At 43.2% G+C, this 17813-nt stretch overlaps 1 protein-coding gene across 1 annotated transcript in view; it reads left to right on the forward strand.

The window, feature by feature from the left end:
* The window catches only part of LOC109904324 (FERM domain-containing protein 6-like), a 47003-nt gene extending 29420 nt beyond the window's left edge, over positions 1-17583 (forward strand). The window contains exons 5-14 of the mRNA XM_020501584.2: positions 233-309; positions 762-948; positions 2578-2733; positions 2816-2881; positions 2986-3054; positions 8801-8975; positions 9400-9711; positions 10929-11066; positions 11712-11803; positions 14016-17583. Coding sequence (XP_020357173.1) covers positions 233-309; positions 762-948; positions 2578-2733; positions 2816-2881; positions 2986-3054; positions 8801-8975; positions 9400-9711; positions 10929-11066; positions 11712-11803; positions 14016-14312 — 1569 coding nt within the window. The 3' untranslated portion in view covers positions 14313-17583. The remainder of the gene's footprint in view (positions 1-232; positions 310-761; positions 949-2577; positions 2734-2815; positions 2882-2985; positions 3055-8800; positions 8976-9399; positions 9712-10928; positions 11067-11711; positions 11804-14015) is intronic.
* Positions 17584-17813: the final 230 nt, after the last annotated feature.

The raw sequence follows: 17813 nt of genomic DNA on the forward strand, positions 1-17813 counted from the left end.
ATTAAACTATTGTTTCAACAGCAAGCGGTTATCAGGGTTTCAAGATTTGCAAGATTACCCCCCAACAGACAGTCAAAATTAAATGTAAATTTGTGAGCAACTGCTGTTGTTTTCACTGTCATGATGGACGTTTTTGATTTCGTATTTGTAGAATGAATATACTGTCTTGATTGTTTGATTTGCTAGAAAATAACAAAACCAATGTTTTTCATTTGTATCTTGTTGTTTTCAGGGCATCGATCAATTTGGGCCTCCTATGATCATCCACTTCAGGGCTCAATATTACGTTGAGAATGGGAGATTAATAAGGCAAGTAGTCCCACAGAGATCCTATAAATTACTATTTGATTCTGTATGCAATTCTGTGAGTAATTTCCTCTTACACATACTTAAGTTTAACAATCAGAGACAAGTGTGAAATCATTCTGAATAAGTGGTTTGGATTGATTGATACTTAAGCTGCTTGATTAGATCTAATATGATGACGTGTTTCTGAGGACGAGGATAGAAAAGTGAGGGAGCTCATTGTGGCATAAGGTCCCAATGGGGGTTAAAAGGATTAAGTAAGTAAGTACGTTACGAAGGTAACGTCTCCTCCCCCAGGGTAACATCTCCTCCCCCAGGGTAACATCTCCTCCCCCAGGGTAACGTCTCCTCCCCCAGGGTAATGTCTTCCCCTACTGTACTACAGGAACCTGAGAATGGTGATCTAGCCTAGTGGGATGTGTTTGTATCATGTCTTCTTCTCTCTTCACTTCCAGTGACCGCTCAGCCCGGTACTACTACTACTGGCACCTGAGGAAACAGGTGTTGCTATCGCAGTGTATGCAGAGAGAAGAGGCCTACTTCCTGTTGGCAGCCTTCGCCCTCCAGGCCGACTTGGGCAACTTCAAACGCAACAAGCACTTTGGAAAGTACTTTGAACCTGAGGCCTACTTCCCTCCATGGGTAAATAGATCTATCCGTCTGACCTAACCAATACCAAATTGAGTTTTTCACTGTGCATCTGCATTGCTTGCTCTTTTCTTTTGTTTTAGGTTGGGTATCTGTAAAGCACTTTATGACAACTGCCCAATGTGATTGATTGGAGTTGCCCAGGCAGTATCATGGCCTTCCTCTCCATCCCCCCTAGCCCCCATAACCCTTCATTGTTTGCAGACCTGAAAATGGGTATAGTCAGTGTAGTGTTGAAATTTCCACCATATTGCTACAGATATGAAAACATGGAAGGGTTAGGACCGAGGGAAAAGGGATAAGGAGTCAATTGGGACCAGCTAAGTGTAGTCTAGCACACAGCCTGAATGTAGGTCTGTGGCCAGTTTCATTCATCACTGAGCTCCAACAATTTGAGGACGCTACCTCATTGGAACATGCTGGATCTAGGACGCTAGTTTTATTTTCGTCCCTGGTAGTGGCACACAGCACGGTTGACTCTTTAGAGAAAGGATCTGCATGCGAGCTGGCTAAACTTGCTGCCTCTCCTCTCCTATTCGACATGTCCCCCTCCCCTCCCGGACACGACGGTGCCCCACCCCTCTAATTACCAACCACTTCCTGTGATTAGTCTGTTGCCGTCCCATTGGTCCCATATCCACTTTGAAGCAACAGGGTCAGGAAATGGTTGTACATTCAGGAATGGTACATAAATACATCCTCCCAGGGTGTTCTCTAACTGGTTCTGAGTGAGTGGCTGGGTTCCGGAGAAACGCCCCAAATCCAGACCTGAAACTGACTGAGTCCAGTGGGATTGTGGGTCCCTCCCAAAATAGCACCCTATCGCCTATATAGTGCACTACTCTGACCATGGTCCATAGGGCTCTGGACAAAAGTAGTGCACTACACACTGAGTATCCCAAACTTTAAGAACACCTTCCTAATATTGAGTTGCATCCTCCCCCCCTCCCCCTCCATTGCCCTCAGAACAGCCTCAGTTCGTCGGGACATGGACTCTACAAGGTGTCGAAAGCGTTCCACAGAGATGCTGGCCCATGTTGACTCCAATGCTTCCCACAGTTGTATCAATTTGGCTGAATGTCCTTTGGGTGGTGGACCATTCTTGACACAAACCGGTGCGTCTGGCACCTACTACCATACTCTGTTCAAAGGGCACTTCAATCTTTTGTCTTGCCCCATTCACCGTCTGAATGGCACACATACACAATCCATGACTCAATTGTCTCGAGGCTTAAAAATCCTTCTTTAACCGGTCTCCTCCCATTCGTCTACACTGAATGCAGTTGATTTAACGGGTGACATCAATAAGGGATCATAGGCTGACTAGGTGAATCCAGGTGAAGTCTATGTTATGGCTAGTGCAGGGGTACTTAATGTTTTGTATACTCAATGTACTGGACGACGCCTTTTGGAATGTAATATCAGTATATGAGGCATCTGTCTTCCCCTGGGCGGGGGTTTCATCAACCTCCATTAACCCAACTGGCAAGCCTTCCTTCCTTCCTTCTGCCAGTGAGCTGACATCAGAACCAGCAGATGGAGTTCACTCTACTGAGATGCTTGTATAAGAGAATTCCTTTGTCTCCTCACTGAAACCAGCCTATTTGTCTCTGTCTCTTGCAGGTGAGGGCCAAGCGAGGCCGGGATTACATCCTGAGACACATCCCCAACATGCACAAAGACCTGTTTTCCCTCACCGCCTCAGAGGCTCATCTCAAATACATCAAGGAGTGTGCCCAGCTGGATGATGTTACAGTCCACTACTACAGACTCTATAAGGTCAGAGGTCAACCTGGACACCCACACCCACACACACAAACACAAACATATAATTACTAATAAACATCTATCTCTTCCCCAGGACAAAAAGGATGTGGAGGGTTCCATGACTTTAGGACTGACCTTGCGTGGGATCCAAATATTTCAGGTACAGTAGGAAGGGTGGCTGTGAGGGATAAATGTGTCTAGGTCATGTGTTATTAATATGTATGGTTTCTATGACGATTTATATCATGTTTCTGTTTCTCTCAGAACGTGGGGACAGTGAAAGAGCTCCTGTATGATTTCCCCTGGACCAATGTGGGCAAACTGGTATTTGTGGTGAGTAGAGCCATGGAGATGGTATATACTAAGAGGTAAGGCTGAGACGATGTCAGAAGTCGGACGTCATTAGGCACTTTGAGGGCCTAGGGGAGTCTCTCTCTTACTGGAAGTTCTGTTTCTTTCTCTCATGATCCCAGCGATGACGTCTTTGAAACTTGAAGCCAGTCTTGACTTATGGCAGTGGTTAGTGAAAGTTCAGCTCCTACACAGACTATAGTTGTGCAAATAGTGACACAGAGCTCGTCTTCTCTGTTGGGTCTTACCCCTAGCTGCTACAGTCAATTCACTACCAAAAGGCAGGGCCCCGCAGGTGATTTTATTTGGAACCACAAGTTTTGTAAATTTAGTGTTGGACAGAAAATGTTGTTTAAACTACAGAAAATCATCTCAAATCGATTTCAGTTTTGGAAATCTGTTCCAAAGTATTCCCATGCACAAGAGATAGGGGCGTGGATCAGAAAACCAGTCCAGTATCTGGCTTGACCACCCTTTGCCTCATGCAGCACGACATATCTCCTTCGCATAGAGTTGATCAGGCTGTTGATTGTGGAATGTTGTCCCAATCCTCTTCAATGAATGTGCGAAGTTGCTGGTTATCGGCGGGAACTGGAACACGCTGTCGTACACCGTTCCAGGGCATCCCAAACATGCTCAATGGGGGACATGTATGGTAAGTATGCAGGCCATGGAAGAACTGGGACATTTTCAGCTTCCAGGAATTGTCTACAGATCCTTGCAACAAGGGTCCGTGCATTATCATGCTGAAACATGAGGTGATGACAGCGGGTGAAGGATCTCGTCATGGTATCTCTGTGCATTCAAATGGCCATCGCTAAAATTCTATTGTGTTCGTTGCCTGCCCATACCATAACCCCACCGCCACCATGGGGCACTCTGTTCACAACATTGACATCTGCAAACCGCTCACCCACACAATGCCATACACACTGTCTGCCATCTGCCCAGTACAGTTGAAACCTAAATGAATCTGTGAAGAGCACATTTCTCCAGCGTGCCATTGGCCATCGAAGGGGAGCATTTGCCGATGTTCATTTCTCTACCATAAGCTGCCTCCAATGTTGTTTTAGAGAATTTGGCACTACATCCAACCAGCCTCACAACCACAGACCACGTGTAACCTTGCCAGCCCAGGACCTCCTCATCTGGCATATTCATCTGAGACCAGCCACCCGGACAGCTGATGAAATTGAGGAGTATTTCTTTCTGTAATAAAGCCCTTTTGTGCAAACTTCTCTTTGTGCACAGGTGCATTGTCATGCTGAAACAGGAAATGATCTTCCCCGAACTGTTGCCACAAGAATCACAGAATTGTCTAGAATGTAATTGTATGCTGTAGTGTAAAGATTTCCCTTCACTGGAACTAAGGGGCCTAGCCCAAACCATGAAAAACACCCCCAGACCATTATTCCTCCTCCACCAAACTTTACAGTTGGCACTATGTATTCGAGCAGGTAGTGTTCTCCTGGCATTTGCCAAACCCATATTAGTCCGTCGGACTGCCAGATGGTGAAGCGTGATTAATCACTACAGAGAACACATTTCAACTGCTACAGAATCCAATGGCGGCGAGCTTTACCCCACTCCAGCCGACGCTTGGCATTGTGTATGGTGATCTTAGGCTTGCGTGCAGCTGCTCGGCCATGGAAACCCATTTCATGAAGCTCCTGATGAACAGTTCCTATTCTGACGTTGCTTCCAGAGGCAGTTTGGAACTCGGTAGTGAGTGTTGCAACTGAGGACAGACGATTTCTACACGTTCTGCGCTTCAGCACTTGACAGTTCTGTGAGCTTGTGTGGCCTACCACTTTGCGGCTGAGCCGTTGTTGCTCCTAGACGTTTCCACTTTACAATAGCAGTACTTACATTTGACCCGGGGCAGCTCTAGCAGGGCATAAATTGGATGAACTAACTAGTTGGAAAGGTGGCACGTGTTTCATAACAGGTGTATGCTTGTCAATCATTAGCATGAATCATTTTACAAATACTTCCAGTGCTGCATCTGGATTCACTTCCTCATTCACATCTGGATTCACTTCCTCATTCACATCTGGATTCACTTCCTCATTCACATCTGGATTCACTTCCTCATTCACAGCTGGATTCACTTCCTCATTCACATCTGGATTCACTTCTGCATTCACATCTGGATTCACTTCTGCATTCACATCTGGATTCACTTCCTCATTCACTTCAGACCCACATACATTTTTTTACATCTTCAACAAAAGAGTCCTGATAATTATCCAAACTTTGGCACTTTGGCTTTCCTTGTTATGGTCACTATAGCCAATGCGAACTGATATTGCTTTGTAGAAAAGCTCTGCAGCATTAGTGACGATATGATCGATACAACTGGATGTTACAGAACCAACACTATTGGTATACACTCTAGTTGGTTTAGTGATATATGGTTTAGTGATATCCTGAGTCATATTACTGGCGTTAGTCATGGATAGAAACTACCCCTTGGGAGGATAGCTAGTCAATGTTCAGGTCAACCAGAACCAATCTTTCTATAGAAAGATGACTCTCACGAACAAGATGGTGTTCTCCGCTTTGATCTTCTGCATGGAACTCGTCTGAATTTGGTTCAGTTGATCTGCCAACTTCTGTCTCTAGCGTCCAAACAGTTTGGCCTACACACTAGTATGACCCCTCCATGTAAAGGTGAGACTCTCACGAACACAAACATGCCGGTTGTTGTTCTCTAGGACACCCACAGGCCTCACGACTCGTCTGCAGGTCCCCTGATATCAGTTGAAAAGTGCAAAAAATAAGGGGTTAAATACATGTTTTCTGATCTTTCTTATGTCTCTCAGATATAGGACATGCACTTTTCATTTGGGGGGGGCTATTTGTTGTTGTAACGTCTACGCTGGAAGTCGGGAAGCAAGTTCAGGGAGTGACTTTATAATAAATACACAAGGAACAAAACAAGAAACACTAGTAGCGTACAGACATGCAACAAAGGAACAGAAACAGCGCCTAGGGAACCAAAGGGAAAGAACCAAAGGGAACGAACCAAAGGGAAAGAACCAAAGGGAGTGACATGTTAATCAGGAAGGTTCATCAGGCAGGTAATTAGGTCTGATGATGCGCTTAACGATGGTGACAGGTGTGTGTAATAATGAGCAGCCTGCCGACCTCGGGCGCCGGAGGGGAGTGGGAGTATACACGACAGTTGTTCTATGTAGTGAATCTGTTATTCAATGCTTTTGTATAGGCTAATAGCAGTAAGGCCAAATACCATTTTTTCTTTTCTTTTAAATTTATACATCAAGGGGTCTTAAGATTTAAAATCAAATAGCCAAATGATCCTTGGTATGACCTTCTTAAAACAATTTCATATAGCCTAGTAGACACTCCCCAAGCTTAGACACGGCTGAGACTCTCATGGTTTAATAATATAATAATATCCCCAAGCTTAGACACGGCTGAGACTCTCATGGTTTAATAATATAATAATATCCCCAAGCTTAGACACGGCTGAGACTCTCATGGTTTAATAATATAATAATATCCCCAAGCTTAGACACGGCTGAGACTCTCATGGTTTAATAATATAATAATATCCCCAAGCTTAGACACGGCTGAGACTCTCATGGTGTAATAATATAATAATATCCCCAAGCTTAGACACGGCTGAGACTCTCATGGTTTAATAATATAATAATATCCCCAAGCTTAGACACGGCTGAGACTCTCATGGTTTAATAATATAATAATATCCCCAAGCTTAGACACGGCTGAGACTCTCATGGTTTAATAATATAATAATATCCCCAAGCTTAGACACGGCTGAGACTCTCATGGTTTAATAATATAATAATATCCCCAAGCTTAGACACGGCTGAGACTCTCATGGTTTAATAATATAATAATATCCCCAAGCTTAGACACGGCTGAGACTCTCATGGTGTAATAATATAATAATATCCCCAAGCTTAGACACGGCTGAGACTCTCATGGTTTAATAATATAATAATATCCCCAAGCTTAGACACGGCTGAGACTCTCATGGTTTAATAATATAATAATATCCCCAAGCTTAGACACGGCTGAGACTCTCATGGTTTAATAATATAATAATATCCCCAAGCTTAGACACGGCTGAGACTCTCATGGTTTAATAATATAATAATATCCCCAAGCTTAGACACGGCTGAGACTCTCATGGTGTAATAATATAATAATATCCCCAAGCTTAGACACGGCTGAGACTCTCATGGTTTAATAATATAATAATATCCCCAAGCTTAGACACGGCTGAGACTCTCATGGTTTAATAATATAATAATATCCCCAAGCTTAGACACGGCTGAGACTCTCATGGTTTAATAATATAATAATATCCCCAAGCTTAGACACGGCTGAGACTCTCATGGTGTAATAATAAAGTGATCTTCAATACATCTAAAACTAATAACATTGTTTTGAACCAAATACATTCTCAAAGAACTAAACCTCAACTGGAGCTGTGTGTGAAGTGTGTGACCGTTGAGGAAGCTAATCTCCTAGGTATAACATTGGATGGTCAATTATGGTCAAGTCATATTGACAAAGTAGTTGTGAAGATGGGGAGGGCTATGTCTGTTTATAAAAAAAGATGTTCTGCGTTTTTGACACAAATCAACGGTACTAGTTGTTTAGACTGTGGTCTTGTCCCATTTTGATTACTGTCCGGTAATGTGGTCAAATGCAGCAAAGAAAGACCTAACAAAGCCGCAGCTGACTCAAAACAGAGCAGCACGCCTCGCCCTTAACTGCACATACAGAACTAACAACAACAACAGCATGCATGCCATTCTTTCCTGGTTGAGTGTTGAAAAGAGATTAACTGCTTCTCTTAGTTTTAATGATGAATATTACTGTGATGAAAATTCCAGATTTCTGTCTGCGTAATCAACTAACATTCTGATCAGAATGTTAAAATTGAATTCACAGCAGTGCACCGTAATATACAGAGCCATGATCACATGCAATTCCCTTCTATCTCCAATTACTCAAACAGCAAAATGACCTTTTAAAAATCAGATTAAACAACATCTCATGGAACGGCGAGGACTGTGAAGAGACACACAGACACTCTAACACACACACTTTTTTTAGTTTTATTGTTCATATATATTTTTATTAATGCTCATGTATTTTTTAGTATTATTGCTTATCGTATTTTGAGTTTGCGTGACTTGTCCTCGTCTATCACTGTATCAGTGTTTTGTGACTTGTCATGCTTTGTGTTGTTTGTGGACCCCAGCAAGAGTAGCTGCTGCTACAAAAGCTAATGGGGATCCTAATAAACAAATAAGGAAACTTTGAAACTTGTCTGCAGTTTGGTTTGTGTCCCTCAATCTGGAGATTCAGCTCTTGTTTTGGTTGTAAGAAGTGCCGCAGAATAGTTTTCAAAGAAGAGACGGTTCTGCACCCCCCTCCCCCCCCATTGTGTGTTTTTGCCTGTGGGGATATCTGGCTCTCTAGCGAAGTGTCTGAATCCTCTCATGTATATCCCTCTGCAAACAAACTGATCATTCAAAAAGATGCAACACTCACACTGGTGTCTGTTGAATCACACAGGATCGTCGTTCCATTAGGAGCTCAGACACCAAGATCTTCCATGATCATAGTGTTACATCAGCTGGATGACGTGTAGATAGCATAGATAGCATAAAGATATCCTACAAGGATTCTAACTCCTATTCCTCTCTCTCTTGTCTGTTTTCAGGGTAAGAAGTTTGAGATCCTGCCGGATGGTCTCCCGTCGGCCCGTAAACTGATCTACTACACCGGTTGTCCCCTGCGGTCCCGCCACCTCCTACAGTTACTCAGCAACAGCCATCGCCTCTACATGAACCTGCAGCCTGTTCTCAAACAAGTCCGAAGGCTGGAGGAGAACGAAGGTACATTACATACCTGGACACACCTACCTGGCCATGCTGCCATCTTGCCATACTGGAGATATTTGACTCCCAGGATTCTCCTGGTGTCTCCTGTGTAATTCAGCATTCCTTCCCTTAGCCAGTTGTAAGGTTGATATTTACATTTTAGCCATTTAGCACACACTCTTTTCCAGAGTGACTTATAGAAGCAATTAGGGTTAAGTGCCTTGCTCCAGGGCACAGACAGATTTTTAAGCTAGTCTGCTCTGGGATATGACCCAGCTACCTTTTCGCTCTTAAACCACTAGGCTACCTGCCGCCACATATACCTGTAGGGCATATCCATGATTCCTTAGGAGTGAATTCTCTATTCTGACCAGCTCCTGTGATGCACTTTATCTGTGGTACTGCTGTGTCTAACTCTCTGTCTATCCGTCCTCTCCAGACAAGAAGCAGTACCGTGAGTCGTACATCAGCGATGCGTTGGAGCTGGATATGGACGGGCTGGACAAGCGTTCCCGGGCAAGCGGCAGCAGCGCCGGCAGCACCGTGTCTCACCTCAAACGCCTTTCTCGCCACTCCACCGCCAGCCACAGCAGCTCACGAACCTCTGGGGTGGAGACAGACAGTTTCCTGGCCCCTGGAGGGGCCCTACACAGGGCCCTGAGAACCTGCAGCTCTTCAACTACTAGCCATGGGAGCTCACACACCTCGGGGGTCGAGAGCGGAGGCAAGGAGCGGATGCTGGACGATGATGGTAAGGCAATCAATTGCACACACGGCAAGGGACGCGCGCACACGGCAAGGGACGCGCGCACACGTCAAGGGACGCACACACGTCAAGGGACGCACACACGGCAAGGGACGCGCACACACGGCAAGGGACGCGCACACACGGCAAGGGACGCGCACACACGGCAAGGGACGCGCACACACGGCAAGGGACGCGCACACGGCAAGGGACGCGCGTGCAAACTTTTTTTTGTCATGCCTTCTCCCCTGCTCCACTAGTGATCATCACGGGCCCTCTGTCTGTCTGACTGTCCCCCCCAGAGATTAATATTAGTGTCTGTCTGACTGTCCCCCTAGAGGTTAATATTAGTGTCTGTCTGACTGTCCCCCCAGAGATTAATATTAGTGTCTTTCTGTCTGACTGTCACCCCAGAGATTAATATTAGTGTCTGTCTGACTGACTGTCCCCCCAGAGATTAATATTAGTGTCTGTCTGACTGTCACCCCAGAGATTAATATTAGTGTCTGTCTGACTGTCCCACCAGAGGTTAATATTAGTGTCTTTCTGTCTGACTGTCCTCCCAGAGATTAATATTAGTGTCTGTCTGACTGACTGTCCCCCCAGAGATTAATATTAGTGTCTGTCTGACTGTCCCCCTAGAGGTTAATATTAGTGTCTGTCTGACTGTCCCCCCCAGAGATTAATATTAGTGTCTGTCTGACTGTCCCCCTAGAGGTTAATATTAGTGTCTGTCTGACTGTCCCCCTAGAGGTTAATATTAGTGTCTGTCTGACTGTCCCCCTAGAGGTTAATATTAGTGTCTGTCTGACTGTTCCCCCAGAGGTTAATATTAGTGTCTGTCCCCCCAGACATTAATATTAGTGTCTGTCTAACTGTCCCCTCAGAGATTAATATTAGTGTCTGTGTGACTGTCCCCCCAGAGGTTAATATTAGTGTCTGTCTGACTGTCACCCCAGAGATTAATATTAGTGTCTGTCTGTCTGACTGTCCCACCAGAGGTTAATATTAGTGTCTGTCTGACTGTCCCCCCAGAGGTTAATATTAGTGTCTGTCTGACTGTCCCACCAGAGGTTAATATTAGTGTCTGTCTGTCTGACTGTCCCACCAGAGGTTAATATTAGTGTCTGTCTGTCTGACTGTCCCACCAGAGGTTAATATTAGTGTCTGTCTGACTGTCCGTCCCCCCAGAGGTTAATATTAGTGTCTGTCTTTCCCTCCAGAGATTGAGATGTTAGTGGACGACCCAAAAGACTATGAGGAGCTCCATGAGCTGACCCTGGACCTGAACCAGGACCTGTGCATCCACATCACCGAGGACATGCTGACCATGTCCCCTGACCAGACCAATGGATACTCTGGTACATACAACCACTGTCTTATCTACCCACACTAGACCAACGGATACTCTGGTACATACAACCACTGTCTTATCTTATCTACCCACACCAGACCAACGGATACTCTGGTACATACAACCACTGTCTTATCTACCCACACCAGACCAATGGATACTCTGGTACATACAACCACTGTCTTAGCTTTTCTACCCAGACCAATGGATACTCTGGTACATACAACCATTGTCTTATCCTATCTACCCACACCAGACCAACGGATACACTGGTACATACAACCACTGTCTTATCTTATCTACCCACACCAGACCAACGGATACTCTGGTACATACAACCACTGTCTTAGCTTTTCTACCCAGACCAACGGATACTCTGGTACATACAACCACTGTCTTATCTTATCTACCCAGACCAGATCAACGGATAATCTGGTACATACAACCACTGTCTTAGCTTTTCTACCCAGACCAGACCAATGGATACTCTGGTACATACAACCTCTTACTGTCTTGCTGTCTTCATTCACTCATTTAGGACAGCCTCCTATCTCAGTGAGACTGGTTGAATTGTATTTGGTTGGGTGGTCAACAGATGGTGTTGTATTAGTTGTTGTTTTTATGAATGTCATCCTCTCTGTCTGCACTGTAGGACTCATAGTGAAGGACGTCAGCTCATCCACCTCCAGTTCCTCTGAGACCGTTGTGAAGATGAGAGGCCAGAGCATTGAGTCTCTTCCTCAGGTCAGTGACAGTTTATCCTGTTTGGTACTGACTAGGGATGTTAACCTGTCTCGCGGAACCCCGTTCAGTTCGAATTTTACATTGGCGCGTTACGTTCAGTAGTTCTAAAACATGTTGTGATTGTGCAGAGAGCCACATGAATTCACAGAAATACTCATTATAAATGTTGATGAAAACCAGCCAGAGAAATATCCGCCATGTTGGGTAGTCAACATTATTCAGAAATAGCATTATAAATATTAACTTACCTTTGATGATCTTCATCAGAATGCACTCCCAGGAATCGGAGTTCCACAATAAATGCTTGTTTTGTTCGATTATGTCCATTTATGTCCATTTATGTCCAATAGCTTCTTTTGTTAGGGCGTTTGGTAAACAAATCCAAAAGCGTGATCTGGTCCAGTCGGACGAAACGTTCACAAAGTTATATTACAGGTCGAAGAAACTTGTCAAACTAAGTATAGAATCAATCTTTAGGATGTTTTTATCATAAAAGTTCAATAATGTTCCAACCGGAGAATTCCATTGTCTGTAGAAAAGCCATGGAACGAGAGCTAACTCTCTCGTGATCGCGCGTCATGAGGCTGTGACACTCTGCCAGAACACTGACTCAAAGAGCTCTCATCCGGTCCCACTTCACAGTAGAAGCCTCATTCAAGTTTCTAAAGACTGTTGACATCTAGTGGAAGCCTTAGGAAGTGCATCTAGGCCCATATCCCACTGTGTATTCAATAGGGCTGAGTTCAAAAACTACAAACCTCAGATTTCCCACTTCCTGTTTGGATTTTTTCTCAGGTTTTTCCCTGCCATATGAGTTCTGTTATACTCACAGACATCATTCAAACAGTTTTAGAAATTTCAAAGTGTTTTCTATCCAATACTAATAATAATATGCATATATTAGCATCTGGGACTGAGTAGGAGGCAGTTAACTCTGGGCACGCTATTCATCCAAAAGTGAAAATGCTGCCCCCTATCCCAAAAAAGATTTAACAGTTAACCGTTTACCGGTCATGCTTATCGGCCTATAGGTCAATTTGCGCAATGGAATTAAATGGATGCGTGTGTATTGTCGTTAGTTCGTCATGCAACTTCTTTATAACAAGCGCACAGCATATGCTACATGAGCACAACAAAATCACCGGTTGGTCAGTGAGACCTGTTCTATTGGTATTCATATGAATTCTATTTTGTTGTCCAGAAGCCAAAGACACAATACTAGTCATATTAGCAACACAGTCCTAGTCATATTAGCAACACAATCCTAGTCATATTACCAACCCCCAATCCTAGTCATATTACCAACCCCCAATCCTAGTCATATTACCAACCCCCATCCTAGTCATATTAGCAACACAATCCTAGTCATATTAACAACCCCCATCCTAGTCATATTAACAACCCCCATCCTAGTCATATTAGCAACCCCCATCCTAGTCATATTAGCAACCCCCATCCTAGTCATATTAGCAACCCCCAATCCTAGTCATATTAACAACCCCCATCCTAGTCATATTACCAACCCCCAATCCTAGTCATATTACCAACCCCCAATCCTAGTCATATTACCAACCCCCATCCTAGTCATATTAACAACCCCCATCCTAGTTGTTGCATCTTTAGAGTCTCCCTCATTCTACGTTTCTAACAGATGTTTTCATCTCTCACATATGGAGCTGCTGACATCTGGTTCGCTGTATAGAACAGTGTTTTCCTGGGAATTGCATTTTGGCAAATGTTGTTTTACATTGGCTGCTTCGTTACAGTAGTTGTATGTTCAATACCAGTCTTTTGACAGTGAGACGATTGGCTTGCTACTGTTGCATGATTCAAGTAAGCTCTATAATGAAACATGTCTGTTCCTTGTATTTTTTTTATTGGTCATTTAACTATTTGGAACAAATTTAACCGTTTGTTAACCGGGTTAATGAGGGTCTGTTACTTTGCATCAACATTGACCAAAATGTGCATCCCTAGTGCTGACATTTTACATTTGAGTTACTTAGCAGACCCTCCTATCCAGAATGACTTACAATCAGTGCATTGAACTCAATTTTGATCCATTTTGATCACTTATTCCTTTAAATTGTCAAGTAAAACCTTCACAAAAAATATCTGCTCTCTGGCTAGAAATAGTAAGTACAGCCGTTTTTACATTGTTAAAAAAATGGAATACATTTACTGATTGTTTCGTTTTCCTTCTGTTCCCCAGACGACGGTGTGCAGGAAGCCTCAGACATCGACGGACCGCCACAGCCAATCCCTGGACGATGTGCGTCTCTACCAGAAGGGCTGCCTCCAATGGGCGGAGCTATGCCAGGACACCGCCCACAGCTACACCTTCGGCTGTGCCCAGGAGCTGAGTGACAGCAGTGGTTACCAGGGCAACCTTGCCGAGCAGTGCGCCGGGATCCGCGGTGATCAGCTTGACGGCTTCCCCATCAAGAGGACCAGCAAGTACTTCTCTCTGGAGCTGACCAGCGACGAGGTCCCAGAGTTTGTGGTGTGATGGATGGATGGGGGAGGCAAAAAAGGGTGACCTCATGACCCCTGCCTCCACCGCTCAGACCTGTAGGTGCCTCAGGAAACAGGATGGGACGAGAGAAGAGCGTTTGGAGAGGTGATGCTTGGTTTATCTGTCTGTTGCCATAACCTGTCAGCCATAACAGCCATCTGCACCGTACTGGGAAGAGTCAGATGGAGGTTAAAAGCCCTATAATCCACCAGAATGACATCACCAGTCAACGTAACCATGGTAACACCGGAGAGACAGATAACTGATAACGAAAGCCCTTTAAGAGGAATCTTTTGCCAAAACGGGGGTATAATAACAAATATTTAAAAAATAAAAGGATAAACCTTTTCTGGGTTTCCAGAAAAGCTGACAGCATCTTTTAATCGGACTGATAATAGTCCACAGTGACACTCTGGTTGGGAGAGTAAAGGGAAAAGTTAAGGAACGTCAAGGAATATCTCACCATCACCCTGTTATTTATACAACCTCTGACCTTCTGTGTTTCCAAAGCATGTACTTTTTTCAGAATGTTTTTTGGGGATCTGAACCTTGGGTGTGCTAAGCAAAATAATGCTTTCACAGAAAACTAAAATCAACGTCTTGTGTTTGCCTACTATGACTTTACTAACGCAGTACACACATACCATAAAACACACACAGCCAATATCAAAATGTTCTGCCATGAAGAGTAGATCCCACTCCTTCCCCTACAAAAATACATAGTGAAGCTATTTGTGCTATGAACCAAAGACAAGTTGCATTAAACTAAAGAAAAAACGTCATGTCCACTTATTATTATTATTATTGTAGTGTGTAACCAATCAATGAAATGATACAGCTTTGTGAGTCCATGACAGGATATTATGACGTCACAATGAGCAGGATCTGGATTGATCCAGAAGAAGAAACACTGATGATGTCCTGCATCTCCCTTCCCTCGGTCTCCAGTATGTAGTATGTATGACATGATATGACATCATCTCGGAGCCCAGAACCAAATCCAGCATGCGCTAGTCTGAGATTAGACATGACACGCCATTTCTCCTCTCTTTGCCAGGAAGTGCAATGTGCCAACAGTTCCTCTGTAGAGCTGTCTGCTAGTGTGGGGAGTAGACTGAAATTAGGAACACACCCCACATGCCTTCATTACACCTATGCAAGTCCTGAACCACAACCGTGCCTTGACAATCAATCCCAGCTTCTCGCTTAGCAACACTTGCCCACACGAATCACGGAGATCAGTTTTTATGTCATAAGGCTCCCCTCTACCTTTATTGTTGGTCAGCAGTATATTTGGTATTTAATCATTGACATCAGACTTTAAAAATCATTATTCAAACAGTCTGTTTTTTAACCAGTAATCATTGAAGGGGATTACCTCTATAATGATGTCATCTACCTTCCCTATCCTACCATCCTTATAACAGACATATTTGAATCTGTGACAGTTAGTTTCCTGTCACGCCACGTGGAGAACGGGCGACGTCATTGGCTTTTTCAGGTCTGCTCTGTTGCTTGGGGCAGGAAGAGTTTCTACATGCCTTTACCTGTCTGTGTGTGCAGAGCTGAGAAAATCCTAGACGTAATCCACACACAGACAAAATGGAGTTTGGTAGTGTTTAGGCCAGCTCTCAAACTGGGATTTAGACTTTTCTTTCTGTATGCTGAAACATTATGATATTATTATTCACTCAGCTGTCTTTGTTAGTTTTGGGGGTTGTCGTGTTTGTTCTGTCTCAATTTATTATTTCAAACTGGAACTTGTTACAACATTTTTGTTACTTTTTATTTGATCATTTTAGCTAATTGGAAGTTTTAAGTAATATTTTTGGAATGGAGCATTTTTAGAACAATGAGATGCATTGTATTTTTTTGAAAAGTTATTCTTTGTGTGCGGTTGATGTCAGTCAGTATTATAAGCAGTGCACATTTATGTGACAGTATTACAAACCTGTGAAATCAAATTCACTTTTAAAAAAAATATTGTGCCCTTTTTTTTTTAAACTCAGCGATAGTCTCATTTCATCTTACAGTAGCTGAAGAAAGTTGATGCCTAATGATTTTTACATTGCTCAGTTAATTGGCCAAGAGCTAAACAATTTTCACAAGGTTTGAAACACACAACTACACAAGTCATGTTCATATAAAGATGGCTGTATTATACCTTACTGTGTGTGGATCCAGACAAGGCTGTCTGGCCTCTTTTTGTTCTTCTTTTTTTTCCAATGATCTATTATTCTCTTAGAGTTCTAACTAATAAATCTCCAAACCATACCTTCTCAATAGAAATGGAAAGTAGAGTTTGTCTTCCAAATGTCTTTCACACAGTACTTTTGCATTTCTTCCCCACTCAGTAAAACCTTATTGAGAAGGCCGTGTCAGTTTCTTAAACCTCTTCATTACATGTATGGTAATAGTACACTATGCATGTACATTTGTAATCCTATCCTCATTTGTGTTACCTAATATCTCTGGAGAAATAAACAAAATGCGACTTCCTGATGTATTTGGAATTATAGACCACTATGTCCCTCAGTTAAGTCATTGTTTTGGATCAACATTCTAGCTGAGCTCTTCCATTGCTGCTCCAGGGAGCTACGTATGCTCTAGAACCTTTTTTTTTAGAATGTTCTAGAAACAGCTCTGCTGTGGTACAGTGGAGAGACCTGACAGTTCCACTTCTCTTCACAGCTGGTCTCATCAGCTGGACACGTCGGCCTAGAACCACAGAGCAAGGTGTCTTGATCTAGAACCACAGATCAGGCCAAGGCAGAAAGACGTGATTGTTGGAAAGAAATGTGTAATAATGAATACACTTATAAAATGTATATTGTGTGATTTCAAAGTAAAAGCGCATACTGTAACATTTTATTTCTAACGACATGTACCTAGCTTCTCTTTTTTTACTCTTATAATTTATACTTATTAATATTGGGTATCCGAGCAAACAAAGACTTGTTCACAAGTTGAAATATTTTTCTGGTAGATCATTGATGTTCTATGCTGTATAAAGCCAGTGTGTGTCCAGGTGCACCGCCATAAAACCAGAACAACAACCTGAAAAACCTTAGCATTTTGTTAAACTCTCTCCTTTGGTGGCTTAGCTTCTACACCCACCCCTTACTGTATGTCTGCAACTAAGTATCCATAGTCCTTTCTGTGAAAGGATCGCCCTTCAGGAAAAAATGAATGATTTAGTTGTTTTGTCAAACCCTGTTGTAGTGAAACAATATTCAATAAAAAAAATACATTTATTTGTCTAAGCTGTCCTGACCTCTCTGATATTCTGTTTGGTCATTGTTGTGCAAGACGTTATACACTGAGTGTACAAAACATTAAGAACACCTACTCCTACACCTACTAGAACACCTACTTTCCATGACAGCTTTCCCCTGGTCAATCTATGATCCCTTATTGATTTAACCTGTTAAATCCACTTCAATCAGTGTAGATGAAGGGGAGGAGACAGGTTAAAGAAGGATTTTTAGGACTTGA

The sequence above is a fragment of the Oncorhynchus kisutch genome, linkage group LG14 (assembly GCF_002021735.2).
Source record: "Oncorhynchus kisutch isolate 150728-3 linkage group LG14, Okis_V2, whole genome shotgun sequence".
Taxonomy (NCBI): domain Eukaryota; kingdom Metazoa; phylum Chordata; class Actinopteri; order Salmoniformes; family Salmonidae; genus Oncorhynchus; species Oncorhynchus kisutch.